The following is an 18,380-nucleotide window of genomic DNA, read 5'->3' on the forward strand; positions in this document are numbered from 1 at the left end:
TCATCCCATTCGTGTTATGACACTAAGACAAGTATGTAGGTGCTCATTAAGGGAATGAGTTCACTAAACACAATCGAACGAGAGTACTTGCATGGAGGTCTACTCACATGTCAAGCAAGTAACTCAAATGGTTGGAATAATGAAAGTAGTCCTTAGACCTGAGGCATCGTCGTTGTCTTGTGGTTAAGTACTTAATCTTTGATTATGTCAAACGTCACTCTATCAGAGCGTCAACGGCATAGTCGGGGTTAAGCCACTTAGCCATGAAGGCAAGTGTATGCACAACAAGGAATCTCTAATCCTCGATAAGAGAGGAAGAATACTCTAAGATATGATTCGGGAATCTTCGGCCGAAGTATCGAGCGTATTAAAAGGAAAGCGTTCCTATACGACTCAAATGAATCATATAAGAAGGAATAATCACATTAGGGGTTTGACATAATATATCCATACCCTAATGATGTGATTGAGAGTATTGTATTAGAGAAGGATTGAATTACATTGTAATTCCAACTGACTAGGTTCTCCGAATAAACTTCTACATTAGCTTGGGTAGCTATGACATATGGTTAGATGTCACTCATAGCTTGTGAGTTCTTCTAGATGATTAAATATAGTCGTCAAAGAAGAATGGTGAATTAAAATGAAGTTTTAATTCACTAAGTGATTGAATTAAATATAAGCAATTGGATTGATACCAATCACCTCACTGCCTTGCTAATTAGAACCTAAAAGATTGTTCACCAAAACACTATTGTGGTGAGTAACTAATGGATGATGGAAACAATTAATTGGATTAATTATGTGTTGTGATTAATTTAGAAAAGTCTAAAGAAATCATAAAAGCGATAAAGATCGTTTTGGGCTTAAAGAAACGTTCGGGTTTAATTAGGCCCATTGGGCCTAAACTTATTGGGCTTTTATTCAAGCATTGGATGACTTGAAATAATAAAAGCCCAAAGCCCAAAAACAACACAAAGGGGCCGGCCACTTTAGGTGAGGAAAGGTGAGATATTTAGTCAAGTTGTTGATTAGGTTTCTTTTGTCTATATAAAGAACTTTATAGAGATAAAGTTCATTAGGTTTTTTGTGTGTTAAAACAACAAAGAGGCAAAAGAAAAATAGCTCTCTAACCACACAAGGGCCGGCCACCATAAGGGGGTTTTTACTAACATATCTTACACCCCTTTGGTTATTTCCTTCATCCTTCTCACTACACTAGTGGGTGAGGATCTTTAGAGGTTTCCTACTTTGGAAACTTGAAGAGAACCTAGGAGCACTCATTCTAACAAAGTGGAGGAGGCAAGGAGGGAAGCTAGGCTCAAGGATTTCAAGGAGCAAAAGGCTTGGAGGTGGTCCATCCTTGGTCTCAAGTCTAGATCAAGAGGTATAAGACTAACCTTCACTTTGTTCTTGTTTCTTTAAATTGTTTTGATGCATTATATATAAACCTATGAACCTTGAAGGGGATTTGCATGACTATAGCTTTGATAATATGTTATAAATGCTTCCGCTGCTTTCGTATATTAAATTTGATTTGAATATGCATGATAGTCATTATGAAATCCCATGCTAGAATCTCATAGATTTCCCTTCATCTCGAGCAGGTGACAAATATCTCTTTCTCCCACCTTTACTTGCAACAGGCTTCATGGTAGTGATCGAACAAGCGAACACCTCACCTTTGATCCTTTTAATCTCCTACTGCGAGGGCAGCACATCTTTCTCTCTACCATAAAGACTGAGCAGCCAAGGCTATTCATAGTATTCAGCAGGGATCCCTAAAGTGATGTGCACCTTCTTCATGCCTGGAGAAGTCTTTGAAGTTGAACCAAATTCTGAATCTACATAAGTAGAGGATAACAAATTAGAATGCAACTTAACAAAAGTATAAAGCAGCCTAAAGACTAAGCAAAGCAGTCGAAACGCGCAACCTAGGCGAGGAGTTGGATTCCCACTCTCTGCTAATCTCTAAGGTCTCTCTAAACAAGTCATGATCCCATTTGCTCGAGTGATCAAATAGCCTATGTCGGGTCCTCAACTGCCCAACATCTTCGATGTGGCCTATTTTAAAGAAGTACTAAAACTTGTTGGCAGTCAGGTCTAAGTTAAATAACATGCTCAAGTTGTGGATCCCCACCATCACACGGACCCCATTCGGTAAGCATCGAGCAAAAGCACACTTCATGGAGCAGGTCACCTCTTGGAAGAATCGAGGCATGGGAAAGGTGAACCCAACACGAAGTTGTAGGAAACTTAATAGCTTTCCTAGACCCATATAGTTCACGACTGCTACCATCCTTGGTCTGCTTCACGTGAATCTCAGACGGAATTACATGCTTAAACATCTCGAAGAAGTCTTTGAACTGTTCATTAGAACCTACCTTGATATGAGCAGCCCTGAAGTAGCCTAGCTTACTTACAGATCCACTCTAGTAATACAACGGCGAAATAAAATCATCATTCTTATAGCTCAAGGAAGACATGTTCGAAACAATTCAACAACGGCGTAAGGAAAAATTGTTAAAAGGCTGCTCAAAAAAGAAATTTAAAAAAAATTAGCATCGAGCAGCGCGCCAAGCCATAACCCAGCTGGTTGCCCTACGGCCCAACGCACAAATACCCAAGACACTGCCCCAAGCACGCCAGGCCCTTTCTCAACCCAACGTTCCCACGGCAAGCTCCAGCCCAACAGGCTTTTATGGCCCAAACTAAATGGAAGGGGTTGGCGCCCCTGCACCTCCATCTCTCCTTCTCACGTCTCCCTTATTGCATCGGGTTAAGCCCAGCAGCTCAATACTGGCGCCCCAACGCCAAGGTTCAGCGCACGGGCCCGAGCTTAGCGCCAACACCTAGAAGGCCCGACCTTTCTTTCTTGCGTAGCAACCTAGCGCGCCGAGCCTAACAATGGCTAGTTGAGCCACCTACAGTAGCATGGCTACCACTACAACAACATAGCAACCCCACGACTGCCACTTTTTGTCACCTCCTCGACCCCCGTCAAGCCAAAAATTCAAGCCCCAAAGCTCTGAACAATCAAGAAGAAGGAGAAAATTAATTTTTTCTTACCTTGGAGAATAAGAAAAGCAACAAAACACAATTCTTTGCACGGGCAATTGAAGAAGATTGCTAGAGGAGGGGAAACAAATATCCTTTGGCTTTCTTTCTTTCTTATGGGGTTTTAATTGCACTCCAAATTTATTTAACCCCTACTTGATGCAAACTTAAATAAGTTTTGGTGGCAATTACATTCCTTTTCTTAGAAGAATTTAAATTCCAAATCAAAGAGGGAATCTACATCAAATTGGGACATAAACTCCATTGAAGCTTTGGATTCCTATACCTCATGCCCTTTCCTGCGAGCAACCTAACAGGTGTGGGGGCATTTGTTGAGATAAAAAAAGTCCCAAAAATCATGGAGCTGACACGTGGATTATTTTCCAAGAAAGACAAGACTACCCCTATTAAATGAGCAAGGAGCAATCTCATTCCCCATACGCAACTGAGGTAAAGCAGGCAGAGATCAACGACTTCTCAAGGCACCCCTGCCCATAGGAAAAGTCAAAGGTATCTATGATAGAATAATCCCTTATTCTTATCATAAATACATTACTAATCAGAGAAGACCTCTTTCAAGTAAGTTATCCTAATTTCATTTATTTAGGATATTTACCTAATTACTCCAAGATATTTCTTTACTCAAATATATTTGAATATTCTCACCTAAAATACCACATAGGGCCGACCACCCCTAAACCCTAAAGGGTCGGCCCATCTCCTCCATCTCTCCTATTAATACACCATTCATCTCTAAAATTATGTAAGCTTTAGCTACCCTTAAAGAGGCTCTTTGCTACCCACAAATACATTCTTCTTAGAATTCTAACTTTGGCATCGGAGATTCTTCAGCCAAAGTCCCCTCCCCCCCCCCAAAAAAAATCATTGTTGGCGCATGAGGCTTTTAATCTTAATCATAGGTGTTAAATTAAGAACTCTAACATCAGGATTAAGTGCATGAATTTAAACAAATTAATGCCGGCAAGTTCTAATGAAAACTTATAAGGTGGATTTGATATCTTTTATGGTCAATGGGATCTCAATTTAAAAATGTGGATAAGGTATTATGCTACATCAATTTATAACTTGTATAAATGATATCATGAACAATATATTACCATATCATGTTTATATATATATATATATATAACGAAAAGTCAAGTCTTCGAGCTAATCTTTTTTGTTTTTGTTTTTTTTTTTTTGTGGCATGAGTTGTTTACTGATTGTTGCTTTCCTATAAAATAACGAAAAGTCAAGTCTTCGAGCTAACCTTTTTTTTTTTTTTGTGGCATGAGTTGTTTACTGATTGTTGCTTTCCTATAAAATATAAAATAATGAAAAGTCAAGTCTTCGAGCTAACCCTTTTTTTTTTTTTTTTTGTGGTATGAGTTGTTTACTGATTTGATTGCTGGTTTCCTCTAAAATATCTTGTCTTCAATTTTTTTTTTTTTTTCATACTTAGTACTCACTGTTGAGTTCTAATCTTTTTTTTTTTTTGGTACTACTAATCTTTTGACTTTGTTTAATAATGTTTTAACTCATGTTTTATTTGTTTGAAAAATAATAGACATGTAATTAAGCTTTCTTAGTCTTTGAAAAAAAAAACACGTGGTTTTTTTTTATTCAACCAAATCAGAATGTGAGTATTCACTAGGTACCATATTTTATCAACCACACAACGTAGTTGTTGATAATTAGATTTTTAAGTAAGTTGTAATTAATGTATTTATTTTTTATTGATAACACATCACATAATTTATAAATTGAGTCTAAAAAACAAATCTACTAAGCATTATTCGAATTATAACCATGCTAATGCATGTAAAAGCAATACTTAAAAAAATAATTAAAAAAAAAAGAGGTGTGCTATTCCACACACCCCTTATTAATTTTGTCGTTTGATCTTCTTTAATTCATCCGGTGCAATGGTTGAAAATTAAAAAAATATGTAAGAAGTGTGTGAATATCACACCCCTAAAAAAAATCATCAACAGTCCGCTAGGGGTCATATAATGGAATCTTCTTCTTAAATTCAGGTTCAATTTATATTTAATTTCGATACTCCGCACTTTCTTGTGGAAAACTTTTGTTGCATGATTTGTTCAGAAATTTCTACATCTCGTGCCATATCTCACCCCACTAACAAGGATAAAGCGACTGATTAACATAGTACAAAACCATGGCACATTTGTCTTCAACCACAAATTTGTTGTTATTGAAGGCAAGTGAGGATTTAGATCCCATCTAAATTCTCTTTATGATGATTTTAGATATCTCACATTCTATCTGTTGCGAGTTATATATTAGTTAAAGTGTAAATAGTAGTTTATTGCCCCACATTGGTGAAGTACATATGTAATACCAATTGTAACTCCTATATATACTCCACTTTGGAGATTAATGAATACATGAGAAATTCCCAAATATTGTCATATATATTTTTTGGTATTTACCATGTTTAGTTTAATATGGCATCAGAGCAATTAGCTCTTGGTGACCTGTGTGCTTTAATTTTGTGCCCACATTTTTTCGTGATTTCCTTCGTTGAAAAAGGGGAAAAAAAAGTGAATAGTGTCTCGCTACAGTACATCGTTGCTACAGTGGGTGAACATTGATCTGCTTTGTGAACATATTGCTACAGTGTCATGAATAGTGCTCTGCTACATTGCCATGAACAATGATTGCTACAGTGTTCTGGTAAATTGTTTTCATTCTGCTGGGTATCTTTTGTGCCTTTATTGTTCATGTTTTTGTTCAATGGCTCAATATAATCATAGTGTTGTTATGCATCTTGGTAGAACAAATAAATGGATAATTGATACTGGGGCCACTGATCATGTGACTAGTGACCCTATAGTGTTTGATAAGTTATGTGATTATGTTCGTGATCCGTATATTACTAGTGCAAATGGAGCACATTCCCCTATGAAGGGTGAAGGCCCTATCTCTCTGACTCCAACCTTATCACCGGTCCGTGCTTTACTTGTTCCTGATGTTAAGTGCAATATTTTGTCGGCAGGAAAACTTCTTGATACCTTATATTGTTCTGCTCACTTCTACCCTACGTATTGTTATTTTCAAGACATTCAAACTCAGAAGATAATTGGTCATGGTAAAAGAATAGGATGTTTGTACATCTTGACTATGGAGGATACAGTTGTTTCCGGTTCAAATAATCATCAAGTTTTAAGTGCTAAAGTGAATGACAGACATCAAATTTGGTTATGGCATCGGCAATTGGGACATCCATCATTCAATTATATGAAGCATCTATTTCCTTCTTTGTTTCACACTTGTAGTGATTCAAAGTTCAAGTGTAAAACATGTGTCATGGCTAAGAGTCATCGTGCTTCCTTTCCTGTAAGTGATTCTAAAGCTACTTTGCCATTTGATTTGATACATTATGATGTGTGGGGTCCGACGAAAGTTACTTTTAATGGATTCCGTTAGTTTGTTACTTTTATTGATGATTGTAATTGGTTAACTTGGGTGTTCTTGATGAAGAATAAGAGTGATGTTCCGTTACTTCTTCAAAGGATTTTGTACAATGGTGTCTACTTAGTTTCAAACCAAGGTTAAGGTTTTCAGGTCTGATAACGAAGAAGAATATGTGAATCACACTTTGGCATGTTTTTTCGTGATCATGGTATTATTCACCAGATGACTACTCCGTTTATACCGCAACAAAATGGTGTGTTCGAACGGAAGAATAACCAAATAATGGAGGTTGCTCGCTCTTTGATGTTGGATAAATGTGTTCCTATCATTTGTGGGGTCATGCTGTTTTGGCTGCTGTGTATTTGATCAATCGTGTTCCAAGTAAAGTTCTTGATTTTCAAACACCGCTTGATGTGCTACAAAAATATGTTTCTCTTGTTTCTGTATCAAAGCCTCCTCCGAAAGTGTTTGGGTGTATTGCTATGTGCATGTCTACTCTCATCAGCGGAGTAAACTTGATGCATGTGCTCTCTGATGTGTCTTTATTGGGTATGCTAACAATAAAAAAGGTTATAAGTGTTATCATCCTTCGACTCAAAGAACATATATTACCATGGATGTTACATTCTACGAGGAAGTTTTGTATTTTGTAAAGCCCTCTTCTGACTCTTCAGTTCAGGGGGAGAATGGGAGTGAAATGCATATCCGAAGAGATGGTGTGGATGATGTGTTACAGGCAGAGTTGGAAAAAAGAACCTATTATGTTGCGTGATACTGATCAGTTGGCTACATATAGTGATCGGTCACCTGTCATTCCCGGAACTATTTCTACTGACGACAGATCAGATGTGCCCAGCGAGTTACTTGTTAATATGTCAGACGAATTACCTTCTGATAATCGGTTACCTGTTACTAATATGTCTAACGAGTTGCCTGATGATGGTTCGTCCAGTGATGATTCTTCTAACAATTTGGTACAAGATGGTGGCATACATGAGGTAAATTCTAATGATTCTTCTACTTATCAGTTGCCTCCTCGAGCTAATCGTGGAAAACCTAAAGTACAATATGAGCCTGATATGCATGCCAAAGCCAAATATCCTATCAATAATTATGTGTCTACTCATTGTTTGTCCAAACCGTATGCATCTTACATATGTCACTTATATAGTGTATCAATTCCAACACAATTGCAAGATGCTTTGTCTGACCCTAAGTGGGTTAATGCCATGAAAGTTGAGATGGAAGCTTTGGAAAAGAATTCTACTTGGGATTTGGTTCCTTTACCAAACGGGAAGAAAGTCATTGGATGTAGATGGGCATTTACTATTAAGCACAAAGCAGATGGTTCTATTGACCGGTATAAATCCAGATTAGTTCCTAAGGGTTATACTCAAACCTATGAGGTGGATTATCAGGAGACTTTTGCTCCTGTTGCCAAACTTAATAATGTGCGTGTTCTTCTGTCCTTAGCAGCAAACCAAGATTGGCCTCTGCTGCAGTTTGATGTTAAGAATGCTTTCCTTCATGGTGATCTTAAGGAGGAAGTTTATATGGATCTCCCACCTGGTATTGGAACATCTCCTAGAAAAGGTATTGTCTGCAAGTTACGAAAGGCTTTGCATAGTTTGAAACAATCTCCTAAAGCATGGTTTGGGAGGCTTACAAGTTCAATGAAGAAGTTTGGGTATATCCAGAGTCATTCAGATCATACTTTGTTTCTAAAGCGACAAAATGGTAAGCTAACTGCATTGATTATATATGTTGATGACATGATAGTGACTGGTTATGATCAAAAAGCGATACAATGCCTTCAAAAGTACCTAGCTACTGAATTTGAGATGAAAGAATTGGGTGAATTGAAGTATTTTCTTGGAATTGAGGTTGCACGATCCAAGCATAGTATTTTTCTGTCTCAACGGAAGTATGTTCTTGATTTGTTAGCTGAAACAGGTATGTTAGATTGCAAACCTGTTGATACTCCGATTCAGCAGAATCATCGTCTGGGCTTATTTCCATATCAAGTTCCTACTCATAAGGAACAGTATCAGAGGCTTGTGGGAAGATTAATTTATTTGTCTCACACTCGCCTTGACATTGCTTATGCAGTTAGTGTGGTAAGTCAGTTTATGCACTCACCTAGTGAAGCTCACATGGATGCAGTAACCCGTATTTTGAGGTACTTGAAGATGGCTCCTGGCAGAGGCTTGGTTTTCTCCAAGAATGGTCCTTTGAATGTCGAAGGGTAAACATATGTAGATTGGGCAGGTTCTATCACTGATTGGCGATCTACATCTGGATACTTTACGTTTGTGGGTGGTAATTTAGTTAGTTGGAGAAGCAAGAAACAAAAATTGATGGCTAGGTCAAGTGCAGAAGCTGAGTTTCGTGGTATGTCTCATGGTGTATGTGAGTTGTTGTGGTTGAAAAAATTGTTGAGAGATTTTGAGTTTAACCCAAGGGTGCTATGAAACTTCCTTGTGATAACAAGGCTGCTATTGGGATTGCTCATAATCCAGTGCAACATGATCGAGCAAAACATGTGGAGATTGATCGGCATTTCATTAGGGAAAAATTGGATGCTGGAATTATTATGTTTCCATTTGTGAGATCTGAAGATCAACTTGCTAATGTTCTTACTAAGGTTGTGTCTAATAGTGGGTTTTCCAACTTGCTTGACAAGTTGGGCATGCATGACATCTTTGCACCAACTTGAGGGGGAGTGTTGTGAGTTATATATTAGTTAAAGTGTAAATAATAGTTTATTGTCCCACATTGGTGATAAGCTCATATTTATATATACTTTACATTAAATTCACTTGTCTTTTCTTACTTATTTCCTTATATTTTTGAGCTATTTACTTTGTTTTTATGTTTTCTAGGATTTGTCAAGCAAAGAAAAGAAAAATAACACAAGTTGGATATTAAGTAACAAATTCGTCAAAATTGCCTGTGCAGGTCAGCTGACTTTGGAAGCAAGTTGTGAACAGCTCAAAATGAATTAGAGAATGAGCCTTATATTCTTGGAAAGCTACGGATGTCTATTTTCTGGAGCATTTCACGGATTGTTAATATCATTTTTGTAGAAGAAGTTATGGCCATTTTAACACTGAAAGATTCACAAGAGACTGGGCAATTTGTAACTGCAATAAAAGCAATAAACCCAATAAATCTAGCAGCCAAAACTAATGCAGCCAAGAACAAGTCAGCTGATACCTATTCAAATATCAGAGGAAATGAAAATAAAGATGAGGATTAAGTGGGAGTAATTGGCATAAAGGCTACCCAAAGAGTTACAATTGTTTTACCATTTCCTCTCACTTATTGTCATCACTAATTGGTTGTTAGTGGGGTGAGTTATGGAGCAGAAATGAGGCAGCAAGCATGGGCATAAAGGCTGAGGTTGCAGCGGCAAAAAAGTAGTTTTTTTTTAGGAGAAAAAGATAGAAAAAAAAAAAGAAGGAAAGGAAGGGAAAAAAGGCAAGGCTGTTGCATTGAGGAAGGAAGGAAAGGAAGGAGGAAATCTTGGCATTCTCTTCTTTCGGTTTTATCTTCTCAAACACATGTCTTTCTTTTAGTTTAATTTGAGAACTATGTGTAACTAAATTTTTAGAAGTTAGGGGCTTGTTTGAAGCCCCGAATATGATTGCAAGTTTGTTATGACATTTTGTTTGAATTACTTTTATGAATTGATGAAAATTGGTTCACTACTTGTCTCATTGATGAATTCTTTATTTGTTTTCTATGGATGCATACTTAGTAAGCATATCTAGGATTCTAATGCTATGAATATGTGTGTGCCTGCCCTTGTTGAATGAGGACCTACATATGTTCTAGAGTAATACTTGTTAATTGCAATTAACATGTGAACCAAGTTCTAGGATAAGTAAGACAACACCAGTACTTACGATGCCTTGTGATGACTCAAACTCTTTTCGTTCTTAATGATTTCTACTTGTTAAATCTATGAACACGCCATTCTAGATTGCATGCTAGGGACTAAGTTAAGTTGAAAACACCATTCTCTTAACATACTACGTAAGAAAGAGTAATAGGTTGAGTTCTAACATTGAGCCAACTTGAGCATCTTCATCTGGAAATAAAAGAAATTTGAATGAAACATAACATGTTTGCATGATTATTTGGTGGTGGATAGCAATACCCCTAGCTTGTTTTTCTTAATTTGTGAACTACTTAATATATGTTTCTATCCTGTTTTTGTTCGATTTAATTTAAATAGCAAATCAACTCCAAAAATCCCAAATATTTGTGTGAGTGTAGCTCTTTGTGTCTAGTATCTGCATATAAAATTTCGTAGACTTTAGATAAGTATAAGTCAGTCTAATAATTATTTTTCGATGGCTGGTCAGTAGGAACAGCAACCCAGTTTTTGTGACATTTTAGGTAGTTAGATAAAACAACCTTCTATGGGAAAGACCCTTATTTTCATATGCTACAATTGAAAAATCTTAGTGTTAATAAGGAAAATCATTAGGACATTAATGTGCTACTTTGTGGTGTGCTTTTACTATCAAATATTTGGCGTCGTGTCGCCGGGGATTGTTATTTCTAATTACTTATTTTTCTGTTATTTTCTTTTCTTGTCTCATTAGTGTTTTTGTTTTTGTTTTTTATTTCAGGTACTCTTCGTAGTATATGCATACTCGAAGGTCTAAGAGCATTGATCTAGCTTCGTACGATCCTGAGCTTGAACAAACACTTCAAAAGCTTTAGAGAAAAATCAATCACAAGCGTGCATCGGTGACCTTACCACCATCTTCTCCACTACATTTGAGTTCGGAAGAGGAGGAAGAACCACAAGAAGGCATGGCTGATAACCATACTTTGAGGAAGTTGGCAACGCCGAATATGGACCAACAACCATTGTGCATCACCTATCCAAATGCAGACAGAGGATTTGAGCTCAAGTCCGGCATGATTCACTACTTGCCTAAGTTCCATGGCTTCTCAACAGAAGATGCTAACAAGCATCTCATGGAGTTTCACGTAGTATGCTCGGGAATGAGACCAGCAAAGGTGGATGAGGAGCAAGTCAAGTTAAGGGCATTCCCATTTACATTAGAAGCCAAGGCAAATGAGTGGCTTTACAATTTACCTCCGGGATCAATGAACACATGGAACCAGGTGAAGCAAGCATTCTTAGAGCAATATTTTCCGGCCACAAAAGCTGCAAGCATAAGGAAGGACATATGTGCAATTCGACAACAACATGGAGAACCCTTTGGAGATTACTATGAGCGATTCACATATTTGGTTGCATCTTGTCCTAATCATCAAATTTCAGAGCATCTTTTAATACAATATTTTTATGAAGGATTGTGTGGTACTAATCATGTAATGCTTGATGCAGCAAGTGAAGGAGCATTCATGGACAAGACACCAACTAATGCTAAGGCATTGCTAAAGAACATTGCTGGCAATACACGACAATTTGGAGGGAGAGATGAGTTACCTCTTAAGAAAGTTAATGAGGTAAGTGCTAATTCTAGTATTAAATTACAATTAGCTAACTTGACTAATCTTGTGCAACAGGTTATGGTGGCTCCAAAACAGGTGTGCGGTGTATGTTCAATGATGGGACATGCCATGGATATGTGCCCTTCATTGATGGATCAAGGTGGTCTTGAGCAAGCTAATGTGTTAGGAGGGTTTCAAGGGCCACAAAGGCAAAAGTATGATCCATACTCCAACAACTATAATGCAGGGTGGCGCGATCATCCATACTTAAAGTGGAACAATCAAGACAACGGACAACAATCTGTTCCCAACAACTATAACTGTCCACCTAGCTTCTTTCAAGCAAGACCGCAGGCACCATTTCAGCCTCAACAACAACAAGCTCCAAGTAAGTCTCTTGAGGATTTAATTGCTTCCTTAGCTAACTCTACTCAATCTCATCAACAGAAAACAGACAAAGCAATTGAAAACCTTGAGCGCCAAATAAGTCAATTAGCAAGTTTGATGGGGCAACAACACCAACCAGGAAGGTTGCCTAGCCAAATCGTGGTGAATCCAAATGCGGAGCAGATGAATGTTGTGACTTTAAGGAGTGGAAAAGAAGTTTTTGAGCAACCGAGGATGCAAAAGAGGACTAGAAAAGACACAAATGAGCAAGGGGAGCTACAAACCAAGAATCTTGAGCAAGATAAGGCTTCAACAGAAACTGAAAAGTCTCTTAAAGCTACATAATTGAACACAAAAGATTCTAATAAGGTAAGTAAGGAAGTTCAAAATTCATTTAACTCATGTGTCCTTGTTCATTTTCCTCGTAGGTTTATGAAGTCTAAGAAAGAGCAAACTGATAAGGAAATCTTGGATACTTTCAGGAAAGTCCAAGTGAACTTACCTCTTTTAGATGCCATAAAACAAGTGCCCAAGTATGCAAAGTTCCTTAAAGAGCTTTGTACGAACAAGAGGAGATTCAGTGATCAAGAAACTGTGGCATTGAGCAAGGAAGTATCAGCTGTTTTGCAGAGAAAGCTGCCACCAAAGTTGAAAGATGCCGGTAGCTTTACCATTCCATGTGTAATTGGAGGCAAAGAGTTTGGGAGAGCATTGTGTGATTTGGGGGCATCCATCAATCTGATGCCATATTCAGTGTATGAGTCATTGAACCTTAGAGACTTGAAGGAAACAAAGGTAGTAATCCAGTTGGCAGATCGTTCAAATAGATATCCCAAAGGCCTATTAGAGGATGTACTTGTGCAAGTGAATGAGCTCATTTTTCCAGCTGATTTTTTTGTTCTTGAGATGAAACATGACCCTATGCCTACTGCACTTCCTCTTATACTGGGAAGACCATTCATTAGAATGGCACGTACGAAGATTGATGTCTACGATGGTACCTTAACCATGGAAATTGATGGGGAAAGCGTCAAGTTCAAAATCTTCAATGCTATGAGGTACCCTAGTGAATTAGAATCTTGTTTGTCTATTGATGTGTTTGACTATTTTGTGCAGGATTGTTTTAATGAAGGTGTGGACAAGATAATTTAGAGAAGGCATTAGTGCATAGCATTACACATGAAAAGCTTAATTATTCCGAGCACATTGAAGAAGAATTAATCCAAACAGTGGCTGCTCTTGAGTCTCTTTCACCAATTCGTGGTAAGTGTTCTTCCTATTTTATTTCTCTTCATACTTCTAACGAAAAAACTCTTCCTTTTGTGATTTAGGAACCCAAATTGGAGCTTAAACCGATTCTTGAACATTTGAAGTATGCATTTTTAGGAGAGGATGAAACATTACCGGTTATCATATCATCACAACTCACAGCATAAGAGATGGAGAAACTGATTCGGGTACTGAAGGATCACAAAACTACCATAGCTTGGAGTATTACAAATATCAAAGGTATAAATCCAGCTACATGTATGCATAGGATTCTGCTGGAGGAAGGTGCAAAACCAACAATGGAAGCTCAACGCCGTTTGAACCCACTTATGATAGAGGTCGTTAAGAAAGAGGTTATCAAACTTCTTGATGTTGGCATCATATATCCTATCTCGGACAACAAATGGTTGAGCCCTGTTCAAGTAGTTCCAAAGCGATCCGGAGTCACAGTTGTTAAGAATGAAGCTAGTGAGCTAGTGCCTACATGTGTGCAAAATAGTTGGAGAGTTTGTACAAATTATCGGAAGATAAATAACACCACACGCAAGGATCACTTTCCAGTCCCATTCATAGATCAAATGTTAGAAAGGTTAGCTGCTCATTCTCATTATTGCTTTCTTGATGGATATTCTGGATATAATCAAATTGCAGTTGCTCCGGAGGATCAAAAAAAGATGACTTTCACATGTCCATTTAGCACATTTGCATACCGTGCATACCGGAGGATGCCGTTTGGACTTTGCAACGCTCCCGCCACATTTCAAATGTGTAAGGTAAGTATCTTTTCTGATATGATTAAGAAAATAATTGAAGTGTTCATGAATGATTTTTCAGTTTATGGTGATTCTTTTGATACATGTCCAACATAATTTGTCTCTAGTTTTAAAATGTTGCCAAGAAACTAATCTAGTCTTAAATTGGGAAAAATGTCATTTCATGGTTTCACATGGATTAGTTCTAGGGCATATCATATCTGAAAAGGGAATTGAAGTTGATAAATCTAAAGTAGAACTTGTTAGTTCTTTACCCCTCCTTACTACTGTCAGGGAGGTTCGTTCTTTTCTTAGACATGCAGGTTTCTACCGTAGGTTTATGAAGGACTTCTCAATGATTTCTAGACCCTTGTATCGTTTACTTCAAAAGGATGTAACATTTGATATGAATGAAGAGTGTGTGGTAGCATTCAACAAGCTTAAGGAGTTGTTATCCACGGCTCCTGTGATCATGCCACTAGATTGGAGTTTACCTTTTGAGTTGATGTGCGATGCTTCAGACTATGTTGTTGGTGCAGTTCTAGGGCAGCGTGTCAACAAAGTGCCACATGTCATCTATTATGCATCTCGAACACTCAATGATGCACAATTGAATTATTCAACAACAGAGAATGAGCTTCTAGCTGTTGTATTTGCTTTAGAAAAATTTAGATCTTATCTGATTGGGACTAAAGTTATTGTGTTTTCTAACCATGCAGCTTTGAAGTATCTACTCACAAAAACAAATGCAAAACCGCAACTCATTCGATGGATACTTCTGCTTCAAGAGTTTGACTTGGAGATCAAGGATAAGAAAGGAAGTGAGAATGTTGTAGCAGATCATCTTAGTAGATTTGTGCATTCAAACACAGAGGAAGATTTTATCCCTTTACATGAGAGTTTTCCGGATGAGTAATTGTTTTCATTAAAGGCTATTGACCCTTGGTATGCAGATATTATCAATTACAAGATCACCAAAAAGATTCCGGATGATTTTACATATGCTCAGAAAGATAAGCTTGTCAAAACGCCAAATACTACGAGTGGGATTATCCTTATTTGTTGAAATATTGCACTAATCATTTGATTAGAAGGTGTGTCCCCGAATCTGAGTTTAAATCTATTCTAACTTTTTGTCATTCTTATGCATGTGGTGGCCATTTTGGAGCAAAGAGGACAGCCCTGAAGGTGTTAGATAGTGGTTTTTATTGGCCTAGTTTGTTTAAGGATGCGTACGAGTGTTGTGCAACATGTGATCGTTGTCAACGAACAGGTAACTTGGGCCCAATAAATCAATTGCCACAAACCCCTATTTTGGTTGTTGAGATCTTTGATGTGTGGGGCATTGATTTCATGGGACATTTTCCATCTTCAAATGGTTTTCTTTATATTTTATTAGCTGTGGATTATGTTTCTAAATGGGTGGAAGCGAAAGCCACCAAAAATAATGATTCAAAAGTTGTTTCAGATTTTATTAAGACTAACATCTTTGCAAGATTTGGAACACCTAGAGAAATCATCAGTGATGGAGGGAGTCACTTTTGCAATCGAACATTTGAAGCGTTGCTTAGGAAGTATAATGTCACACATAAGGTGTCTACACCTTATCATCCGCAAACTAGTGGTCAAGCAGAAGTATCAAACCGTGAGGTGAAGCAAATTTTGGAGAAAAATGTGAGTCCTAGTAGGAAGGATTGGAGCATGCACTTAAACGATGCATTGTGGGCTTATAGGACTGCTTATAAGACTCCTATTGGAATGTCCCCATTTTGGTTAGTTTATGGGAAACCATGCCGTCTTCCAGTAGAGTTAGAACACAAAGCTTATTGGGCGATCGAAGCCTACAACATGGACATGAGTGTTGCCGAACAGCATAGAAAGCTTCAATTGAATGAGTTAGACGAAATCCGGAATGATGCATACGAGTCTAGTCGAATATACAAGGAGAAATCAAAGGCATTTCATGACAAGATGATATCAAGGAAGAGCTTTTCCATTGGACAAAAAGTTCTTCTATTTAATTCTCACCTTTGGTTATTTCCAGGTAAATTTCGTTCTCGATGGGTTGGTCCATTTGTTATAACTAATATTTTTCCTCATGGTGCAATGGAAATCCAAAGTGCAAAGACCGGAAACATGTTCAAAGTGAATGGGCATAGACTCAAGCCGTATTATGAGTCTTTTGCGGAGCATGATGTGGAGGTTGTACCCCTCCAAAAACCATCTTCCCTTGGATGATTACTCTTGGTACCGTCTGGCTGCGGACGTAAAAGCAAGCGCTTATTGGGAGGCAACCCAATATTTCTATTCATTGTCTTTTTATTTCATTTTTCAATTTTCTGTTTGTTTTTGTTTTCTGAATTTTCTTGCATGCTAAACTGAATTATTTCTTTTCTTTGTAGGAAAATTTGATCGTGCCCACCATTGGAGTTGATTGCAGAATTGGAGTTTAGGGGTCACTACTTGATTTTATTGCAAATTGGGGAAGTTTTAAGTCCAAATGCTTCATTTTATTTTCAATCCAAATTGAAAATTTGAACTGGTTTGATTTGTTTTCATGTTGTTTCTTTTTGTTTTCTTAGTTAGTTTTATTTACTCTAAACAAAAACACAAAAACATTCAGAAAATTTGAAAATTTAAAAAAATATTGTCTTGTTTTATTTATTGCTTTGAATTAGATTTTTGTTAGTTTCCCGACCCAATGATATAATTGGATTGAATTTGAACTACAGGGATCAATAATTTAGTAAGCATGTGTTGTGTGAAATTCCTTATTCTCTTTTTAGCCTTGTACATGTTTAATCATCTGTGAAAAACCAAATGCACATAGCCTTGTCGATGTGAAACTAAAGTATGACTTAAAACTTCGCGTGTGAATACAGTGACCATATACAACCTATGTGAGTTTTTGAGCCTATTGAAAGTGTGTGCATTTTTCATACACTCGTATTTTTTCATGTGTGATGAACTTATGTGATTTACAACTCTAGAACTTGCATAACGATCTTTCGAAATGTTTATCATTTGATTGCATGAACTTGAAAATGATAGAGGCATTAGGTTTATCACCATTGCCCAAATAAGCATGTTTCCTAAAGAAAAATGATATCATTAGATTGCCAATTTGAACCGTATATGTTGAGCTTTTTATTTCTTATCACCAGATATGTCTACCCTTATACCTTAAACATTTTTCCTTACCCTTTCCAAGCTAGCTAGTGAGCAATGTGAGATTGTCTTATGAGAAATGTTTGTGAAGTACTTTGAAGGAGTTTGGAAAAAGAATAAGTGTGGGGGTATTTCATGTTTGTATTTAGTTATGTGCAAAATTAGTTCAAAAAAAAAAAGAAGAAAAAAAGAAGAAAAAGAAAGAAGAAAAAAAAAGTATACAAAGCAAATAAAAAGTTTTTTTTAAGTTTCAGTTTAGGGGTGTGGTTGGAGGTATTAGTAGAGTGGTTGGAGAGCTTTAGTTCTTGTAAATCTCAACAAGAGAATCGCTTGCAATGTAGCTTGGAACTTGTGTTTACCTATCCTTTCATTTCTATAACCCTCTTCCTAAGCCTCATTACAACCAATAAAAGTCCTCTTGATTTAAGTTTTGCAATTATAATTGTGGAGATGAGATCTTTATGCAAGCTTATGGTAGATCTTTCACATCTGATTCTTTGAGCGAAACACGTTAAACTAAACATATGTGTGATTGAGTGTATGTCCCGTGAGAAGATTACTAGTTAGCATGTGGTGTTTTAAAAAAAAAAACTTGAAATTGCATTAGTATGGCTATTACACACACTACACTTCATGGATGATTAAAAGGTTACTGCTAACATTTGAATAAGGAAGATGAGCTTGGATTAACTTGTTTGGTGCTAGCTAAGGTTCTTGATGATTTGTTTTCTTGAATGAAATTCTATGAGGGTCACATAGGGGGAAGCTATTGTTTCTCATGCTACTACTTTTTCATATTTTCTTTGTTTTGCTCGAGAACTAGCAAAAGCT

General features: G+C 37.2%; 2 protein-coding genes across 2 annotated transcripts; both read left to right on the forward strand.

The window, feature by feature from the left end:
• The first annotated feature begins 11,322 nt into the window (after positions 1-11,322).
• On the forward strand, positions 11,323-13,512 carry LOC126617018 (uncharacterized). Its single transcript, XM_050285102.1, has 3 exons — positions 11,323-11,988; positions 12,049-12,686; positions 12,789-13,512. The coding sequence occupies exons 1-3, from the start codon at positions 11,323-11,325 to the stop codon at positions 13,510-13,512; spliced, it is 2,028 nt and encodes a 675-aa protein (XP_050141059.1).
• Positions 13,513-16,139: 2,627 nt separating this feature from the next.
• On the forward strand, positions 16,140-16,619 carry LOC126617020 (uncharacterized). Its single transcript, XM_050285103.1, has one exon. It carries the CDS (start codon positions 16,140-16,142, stop codon positions 16,617-16,619), a length of 480 nt encoding a protein of 159 aa, XP_050141060.1.
• The last annotated feature ends 1,761 nt before the right edge of the window (positions 16,620-18,380 follow it).

This window comes from Malus sylvestris, chromosome 3 (genome assembly GCF_916048215.2).
Source record: "Malus sylvestris chromosome 3, drMalSylv7.2, whole genome shotgun sequence".
Classification (NCBI taxonomy): Eukaryota; Viridiplantae; Streptophyta; class Magnoliopsida; order Rosales; family Rosaceae; genus Malus; species Malus sylvestris.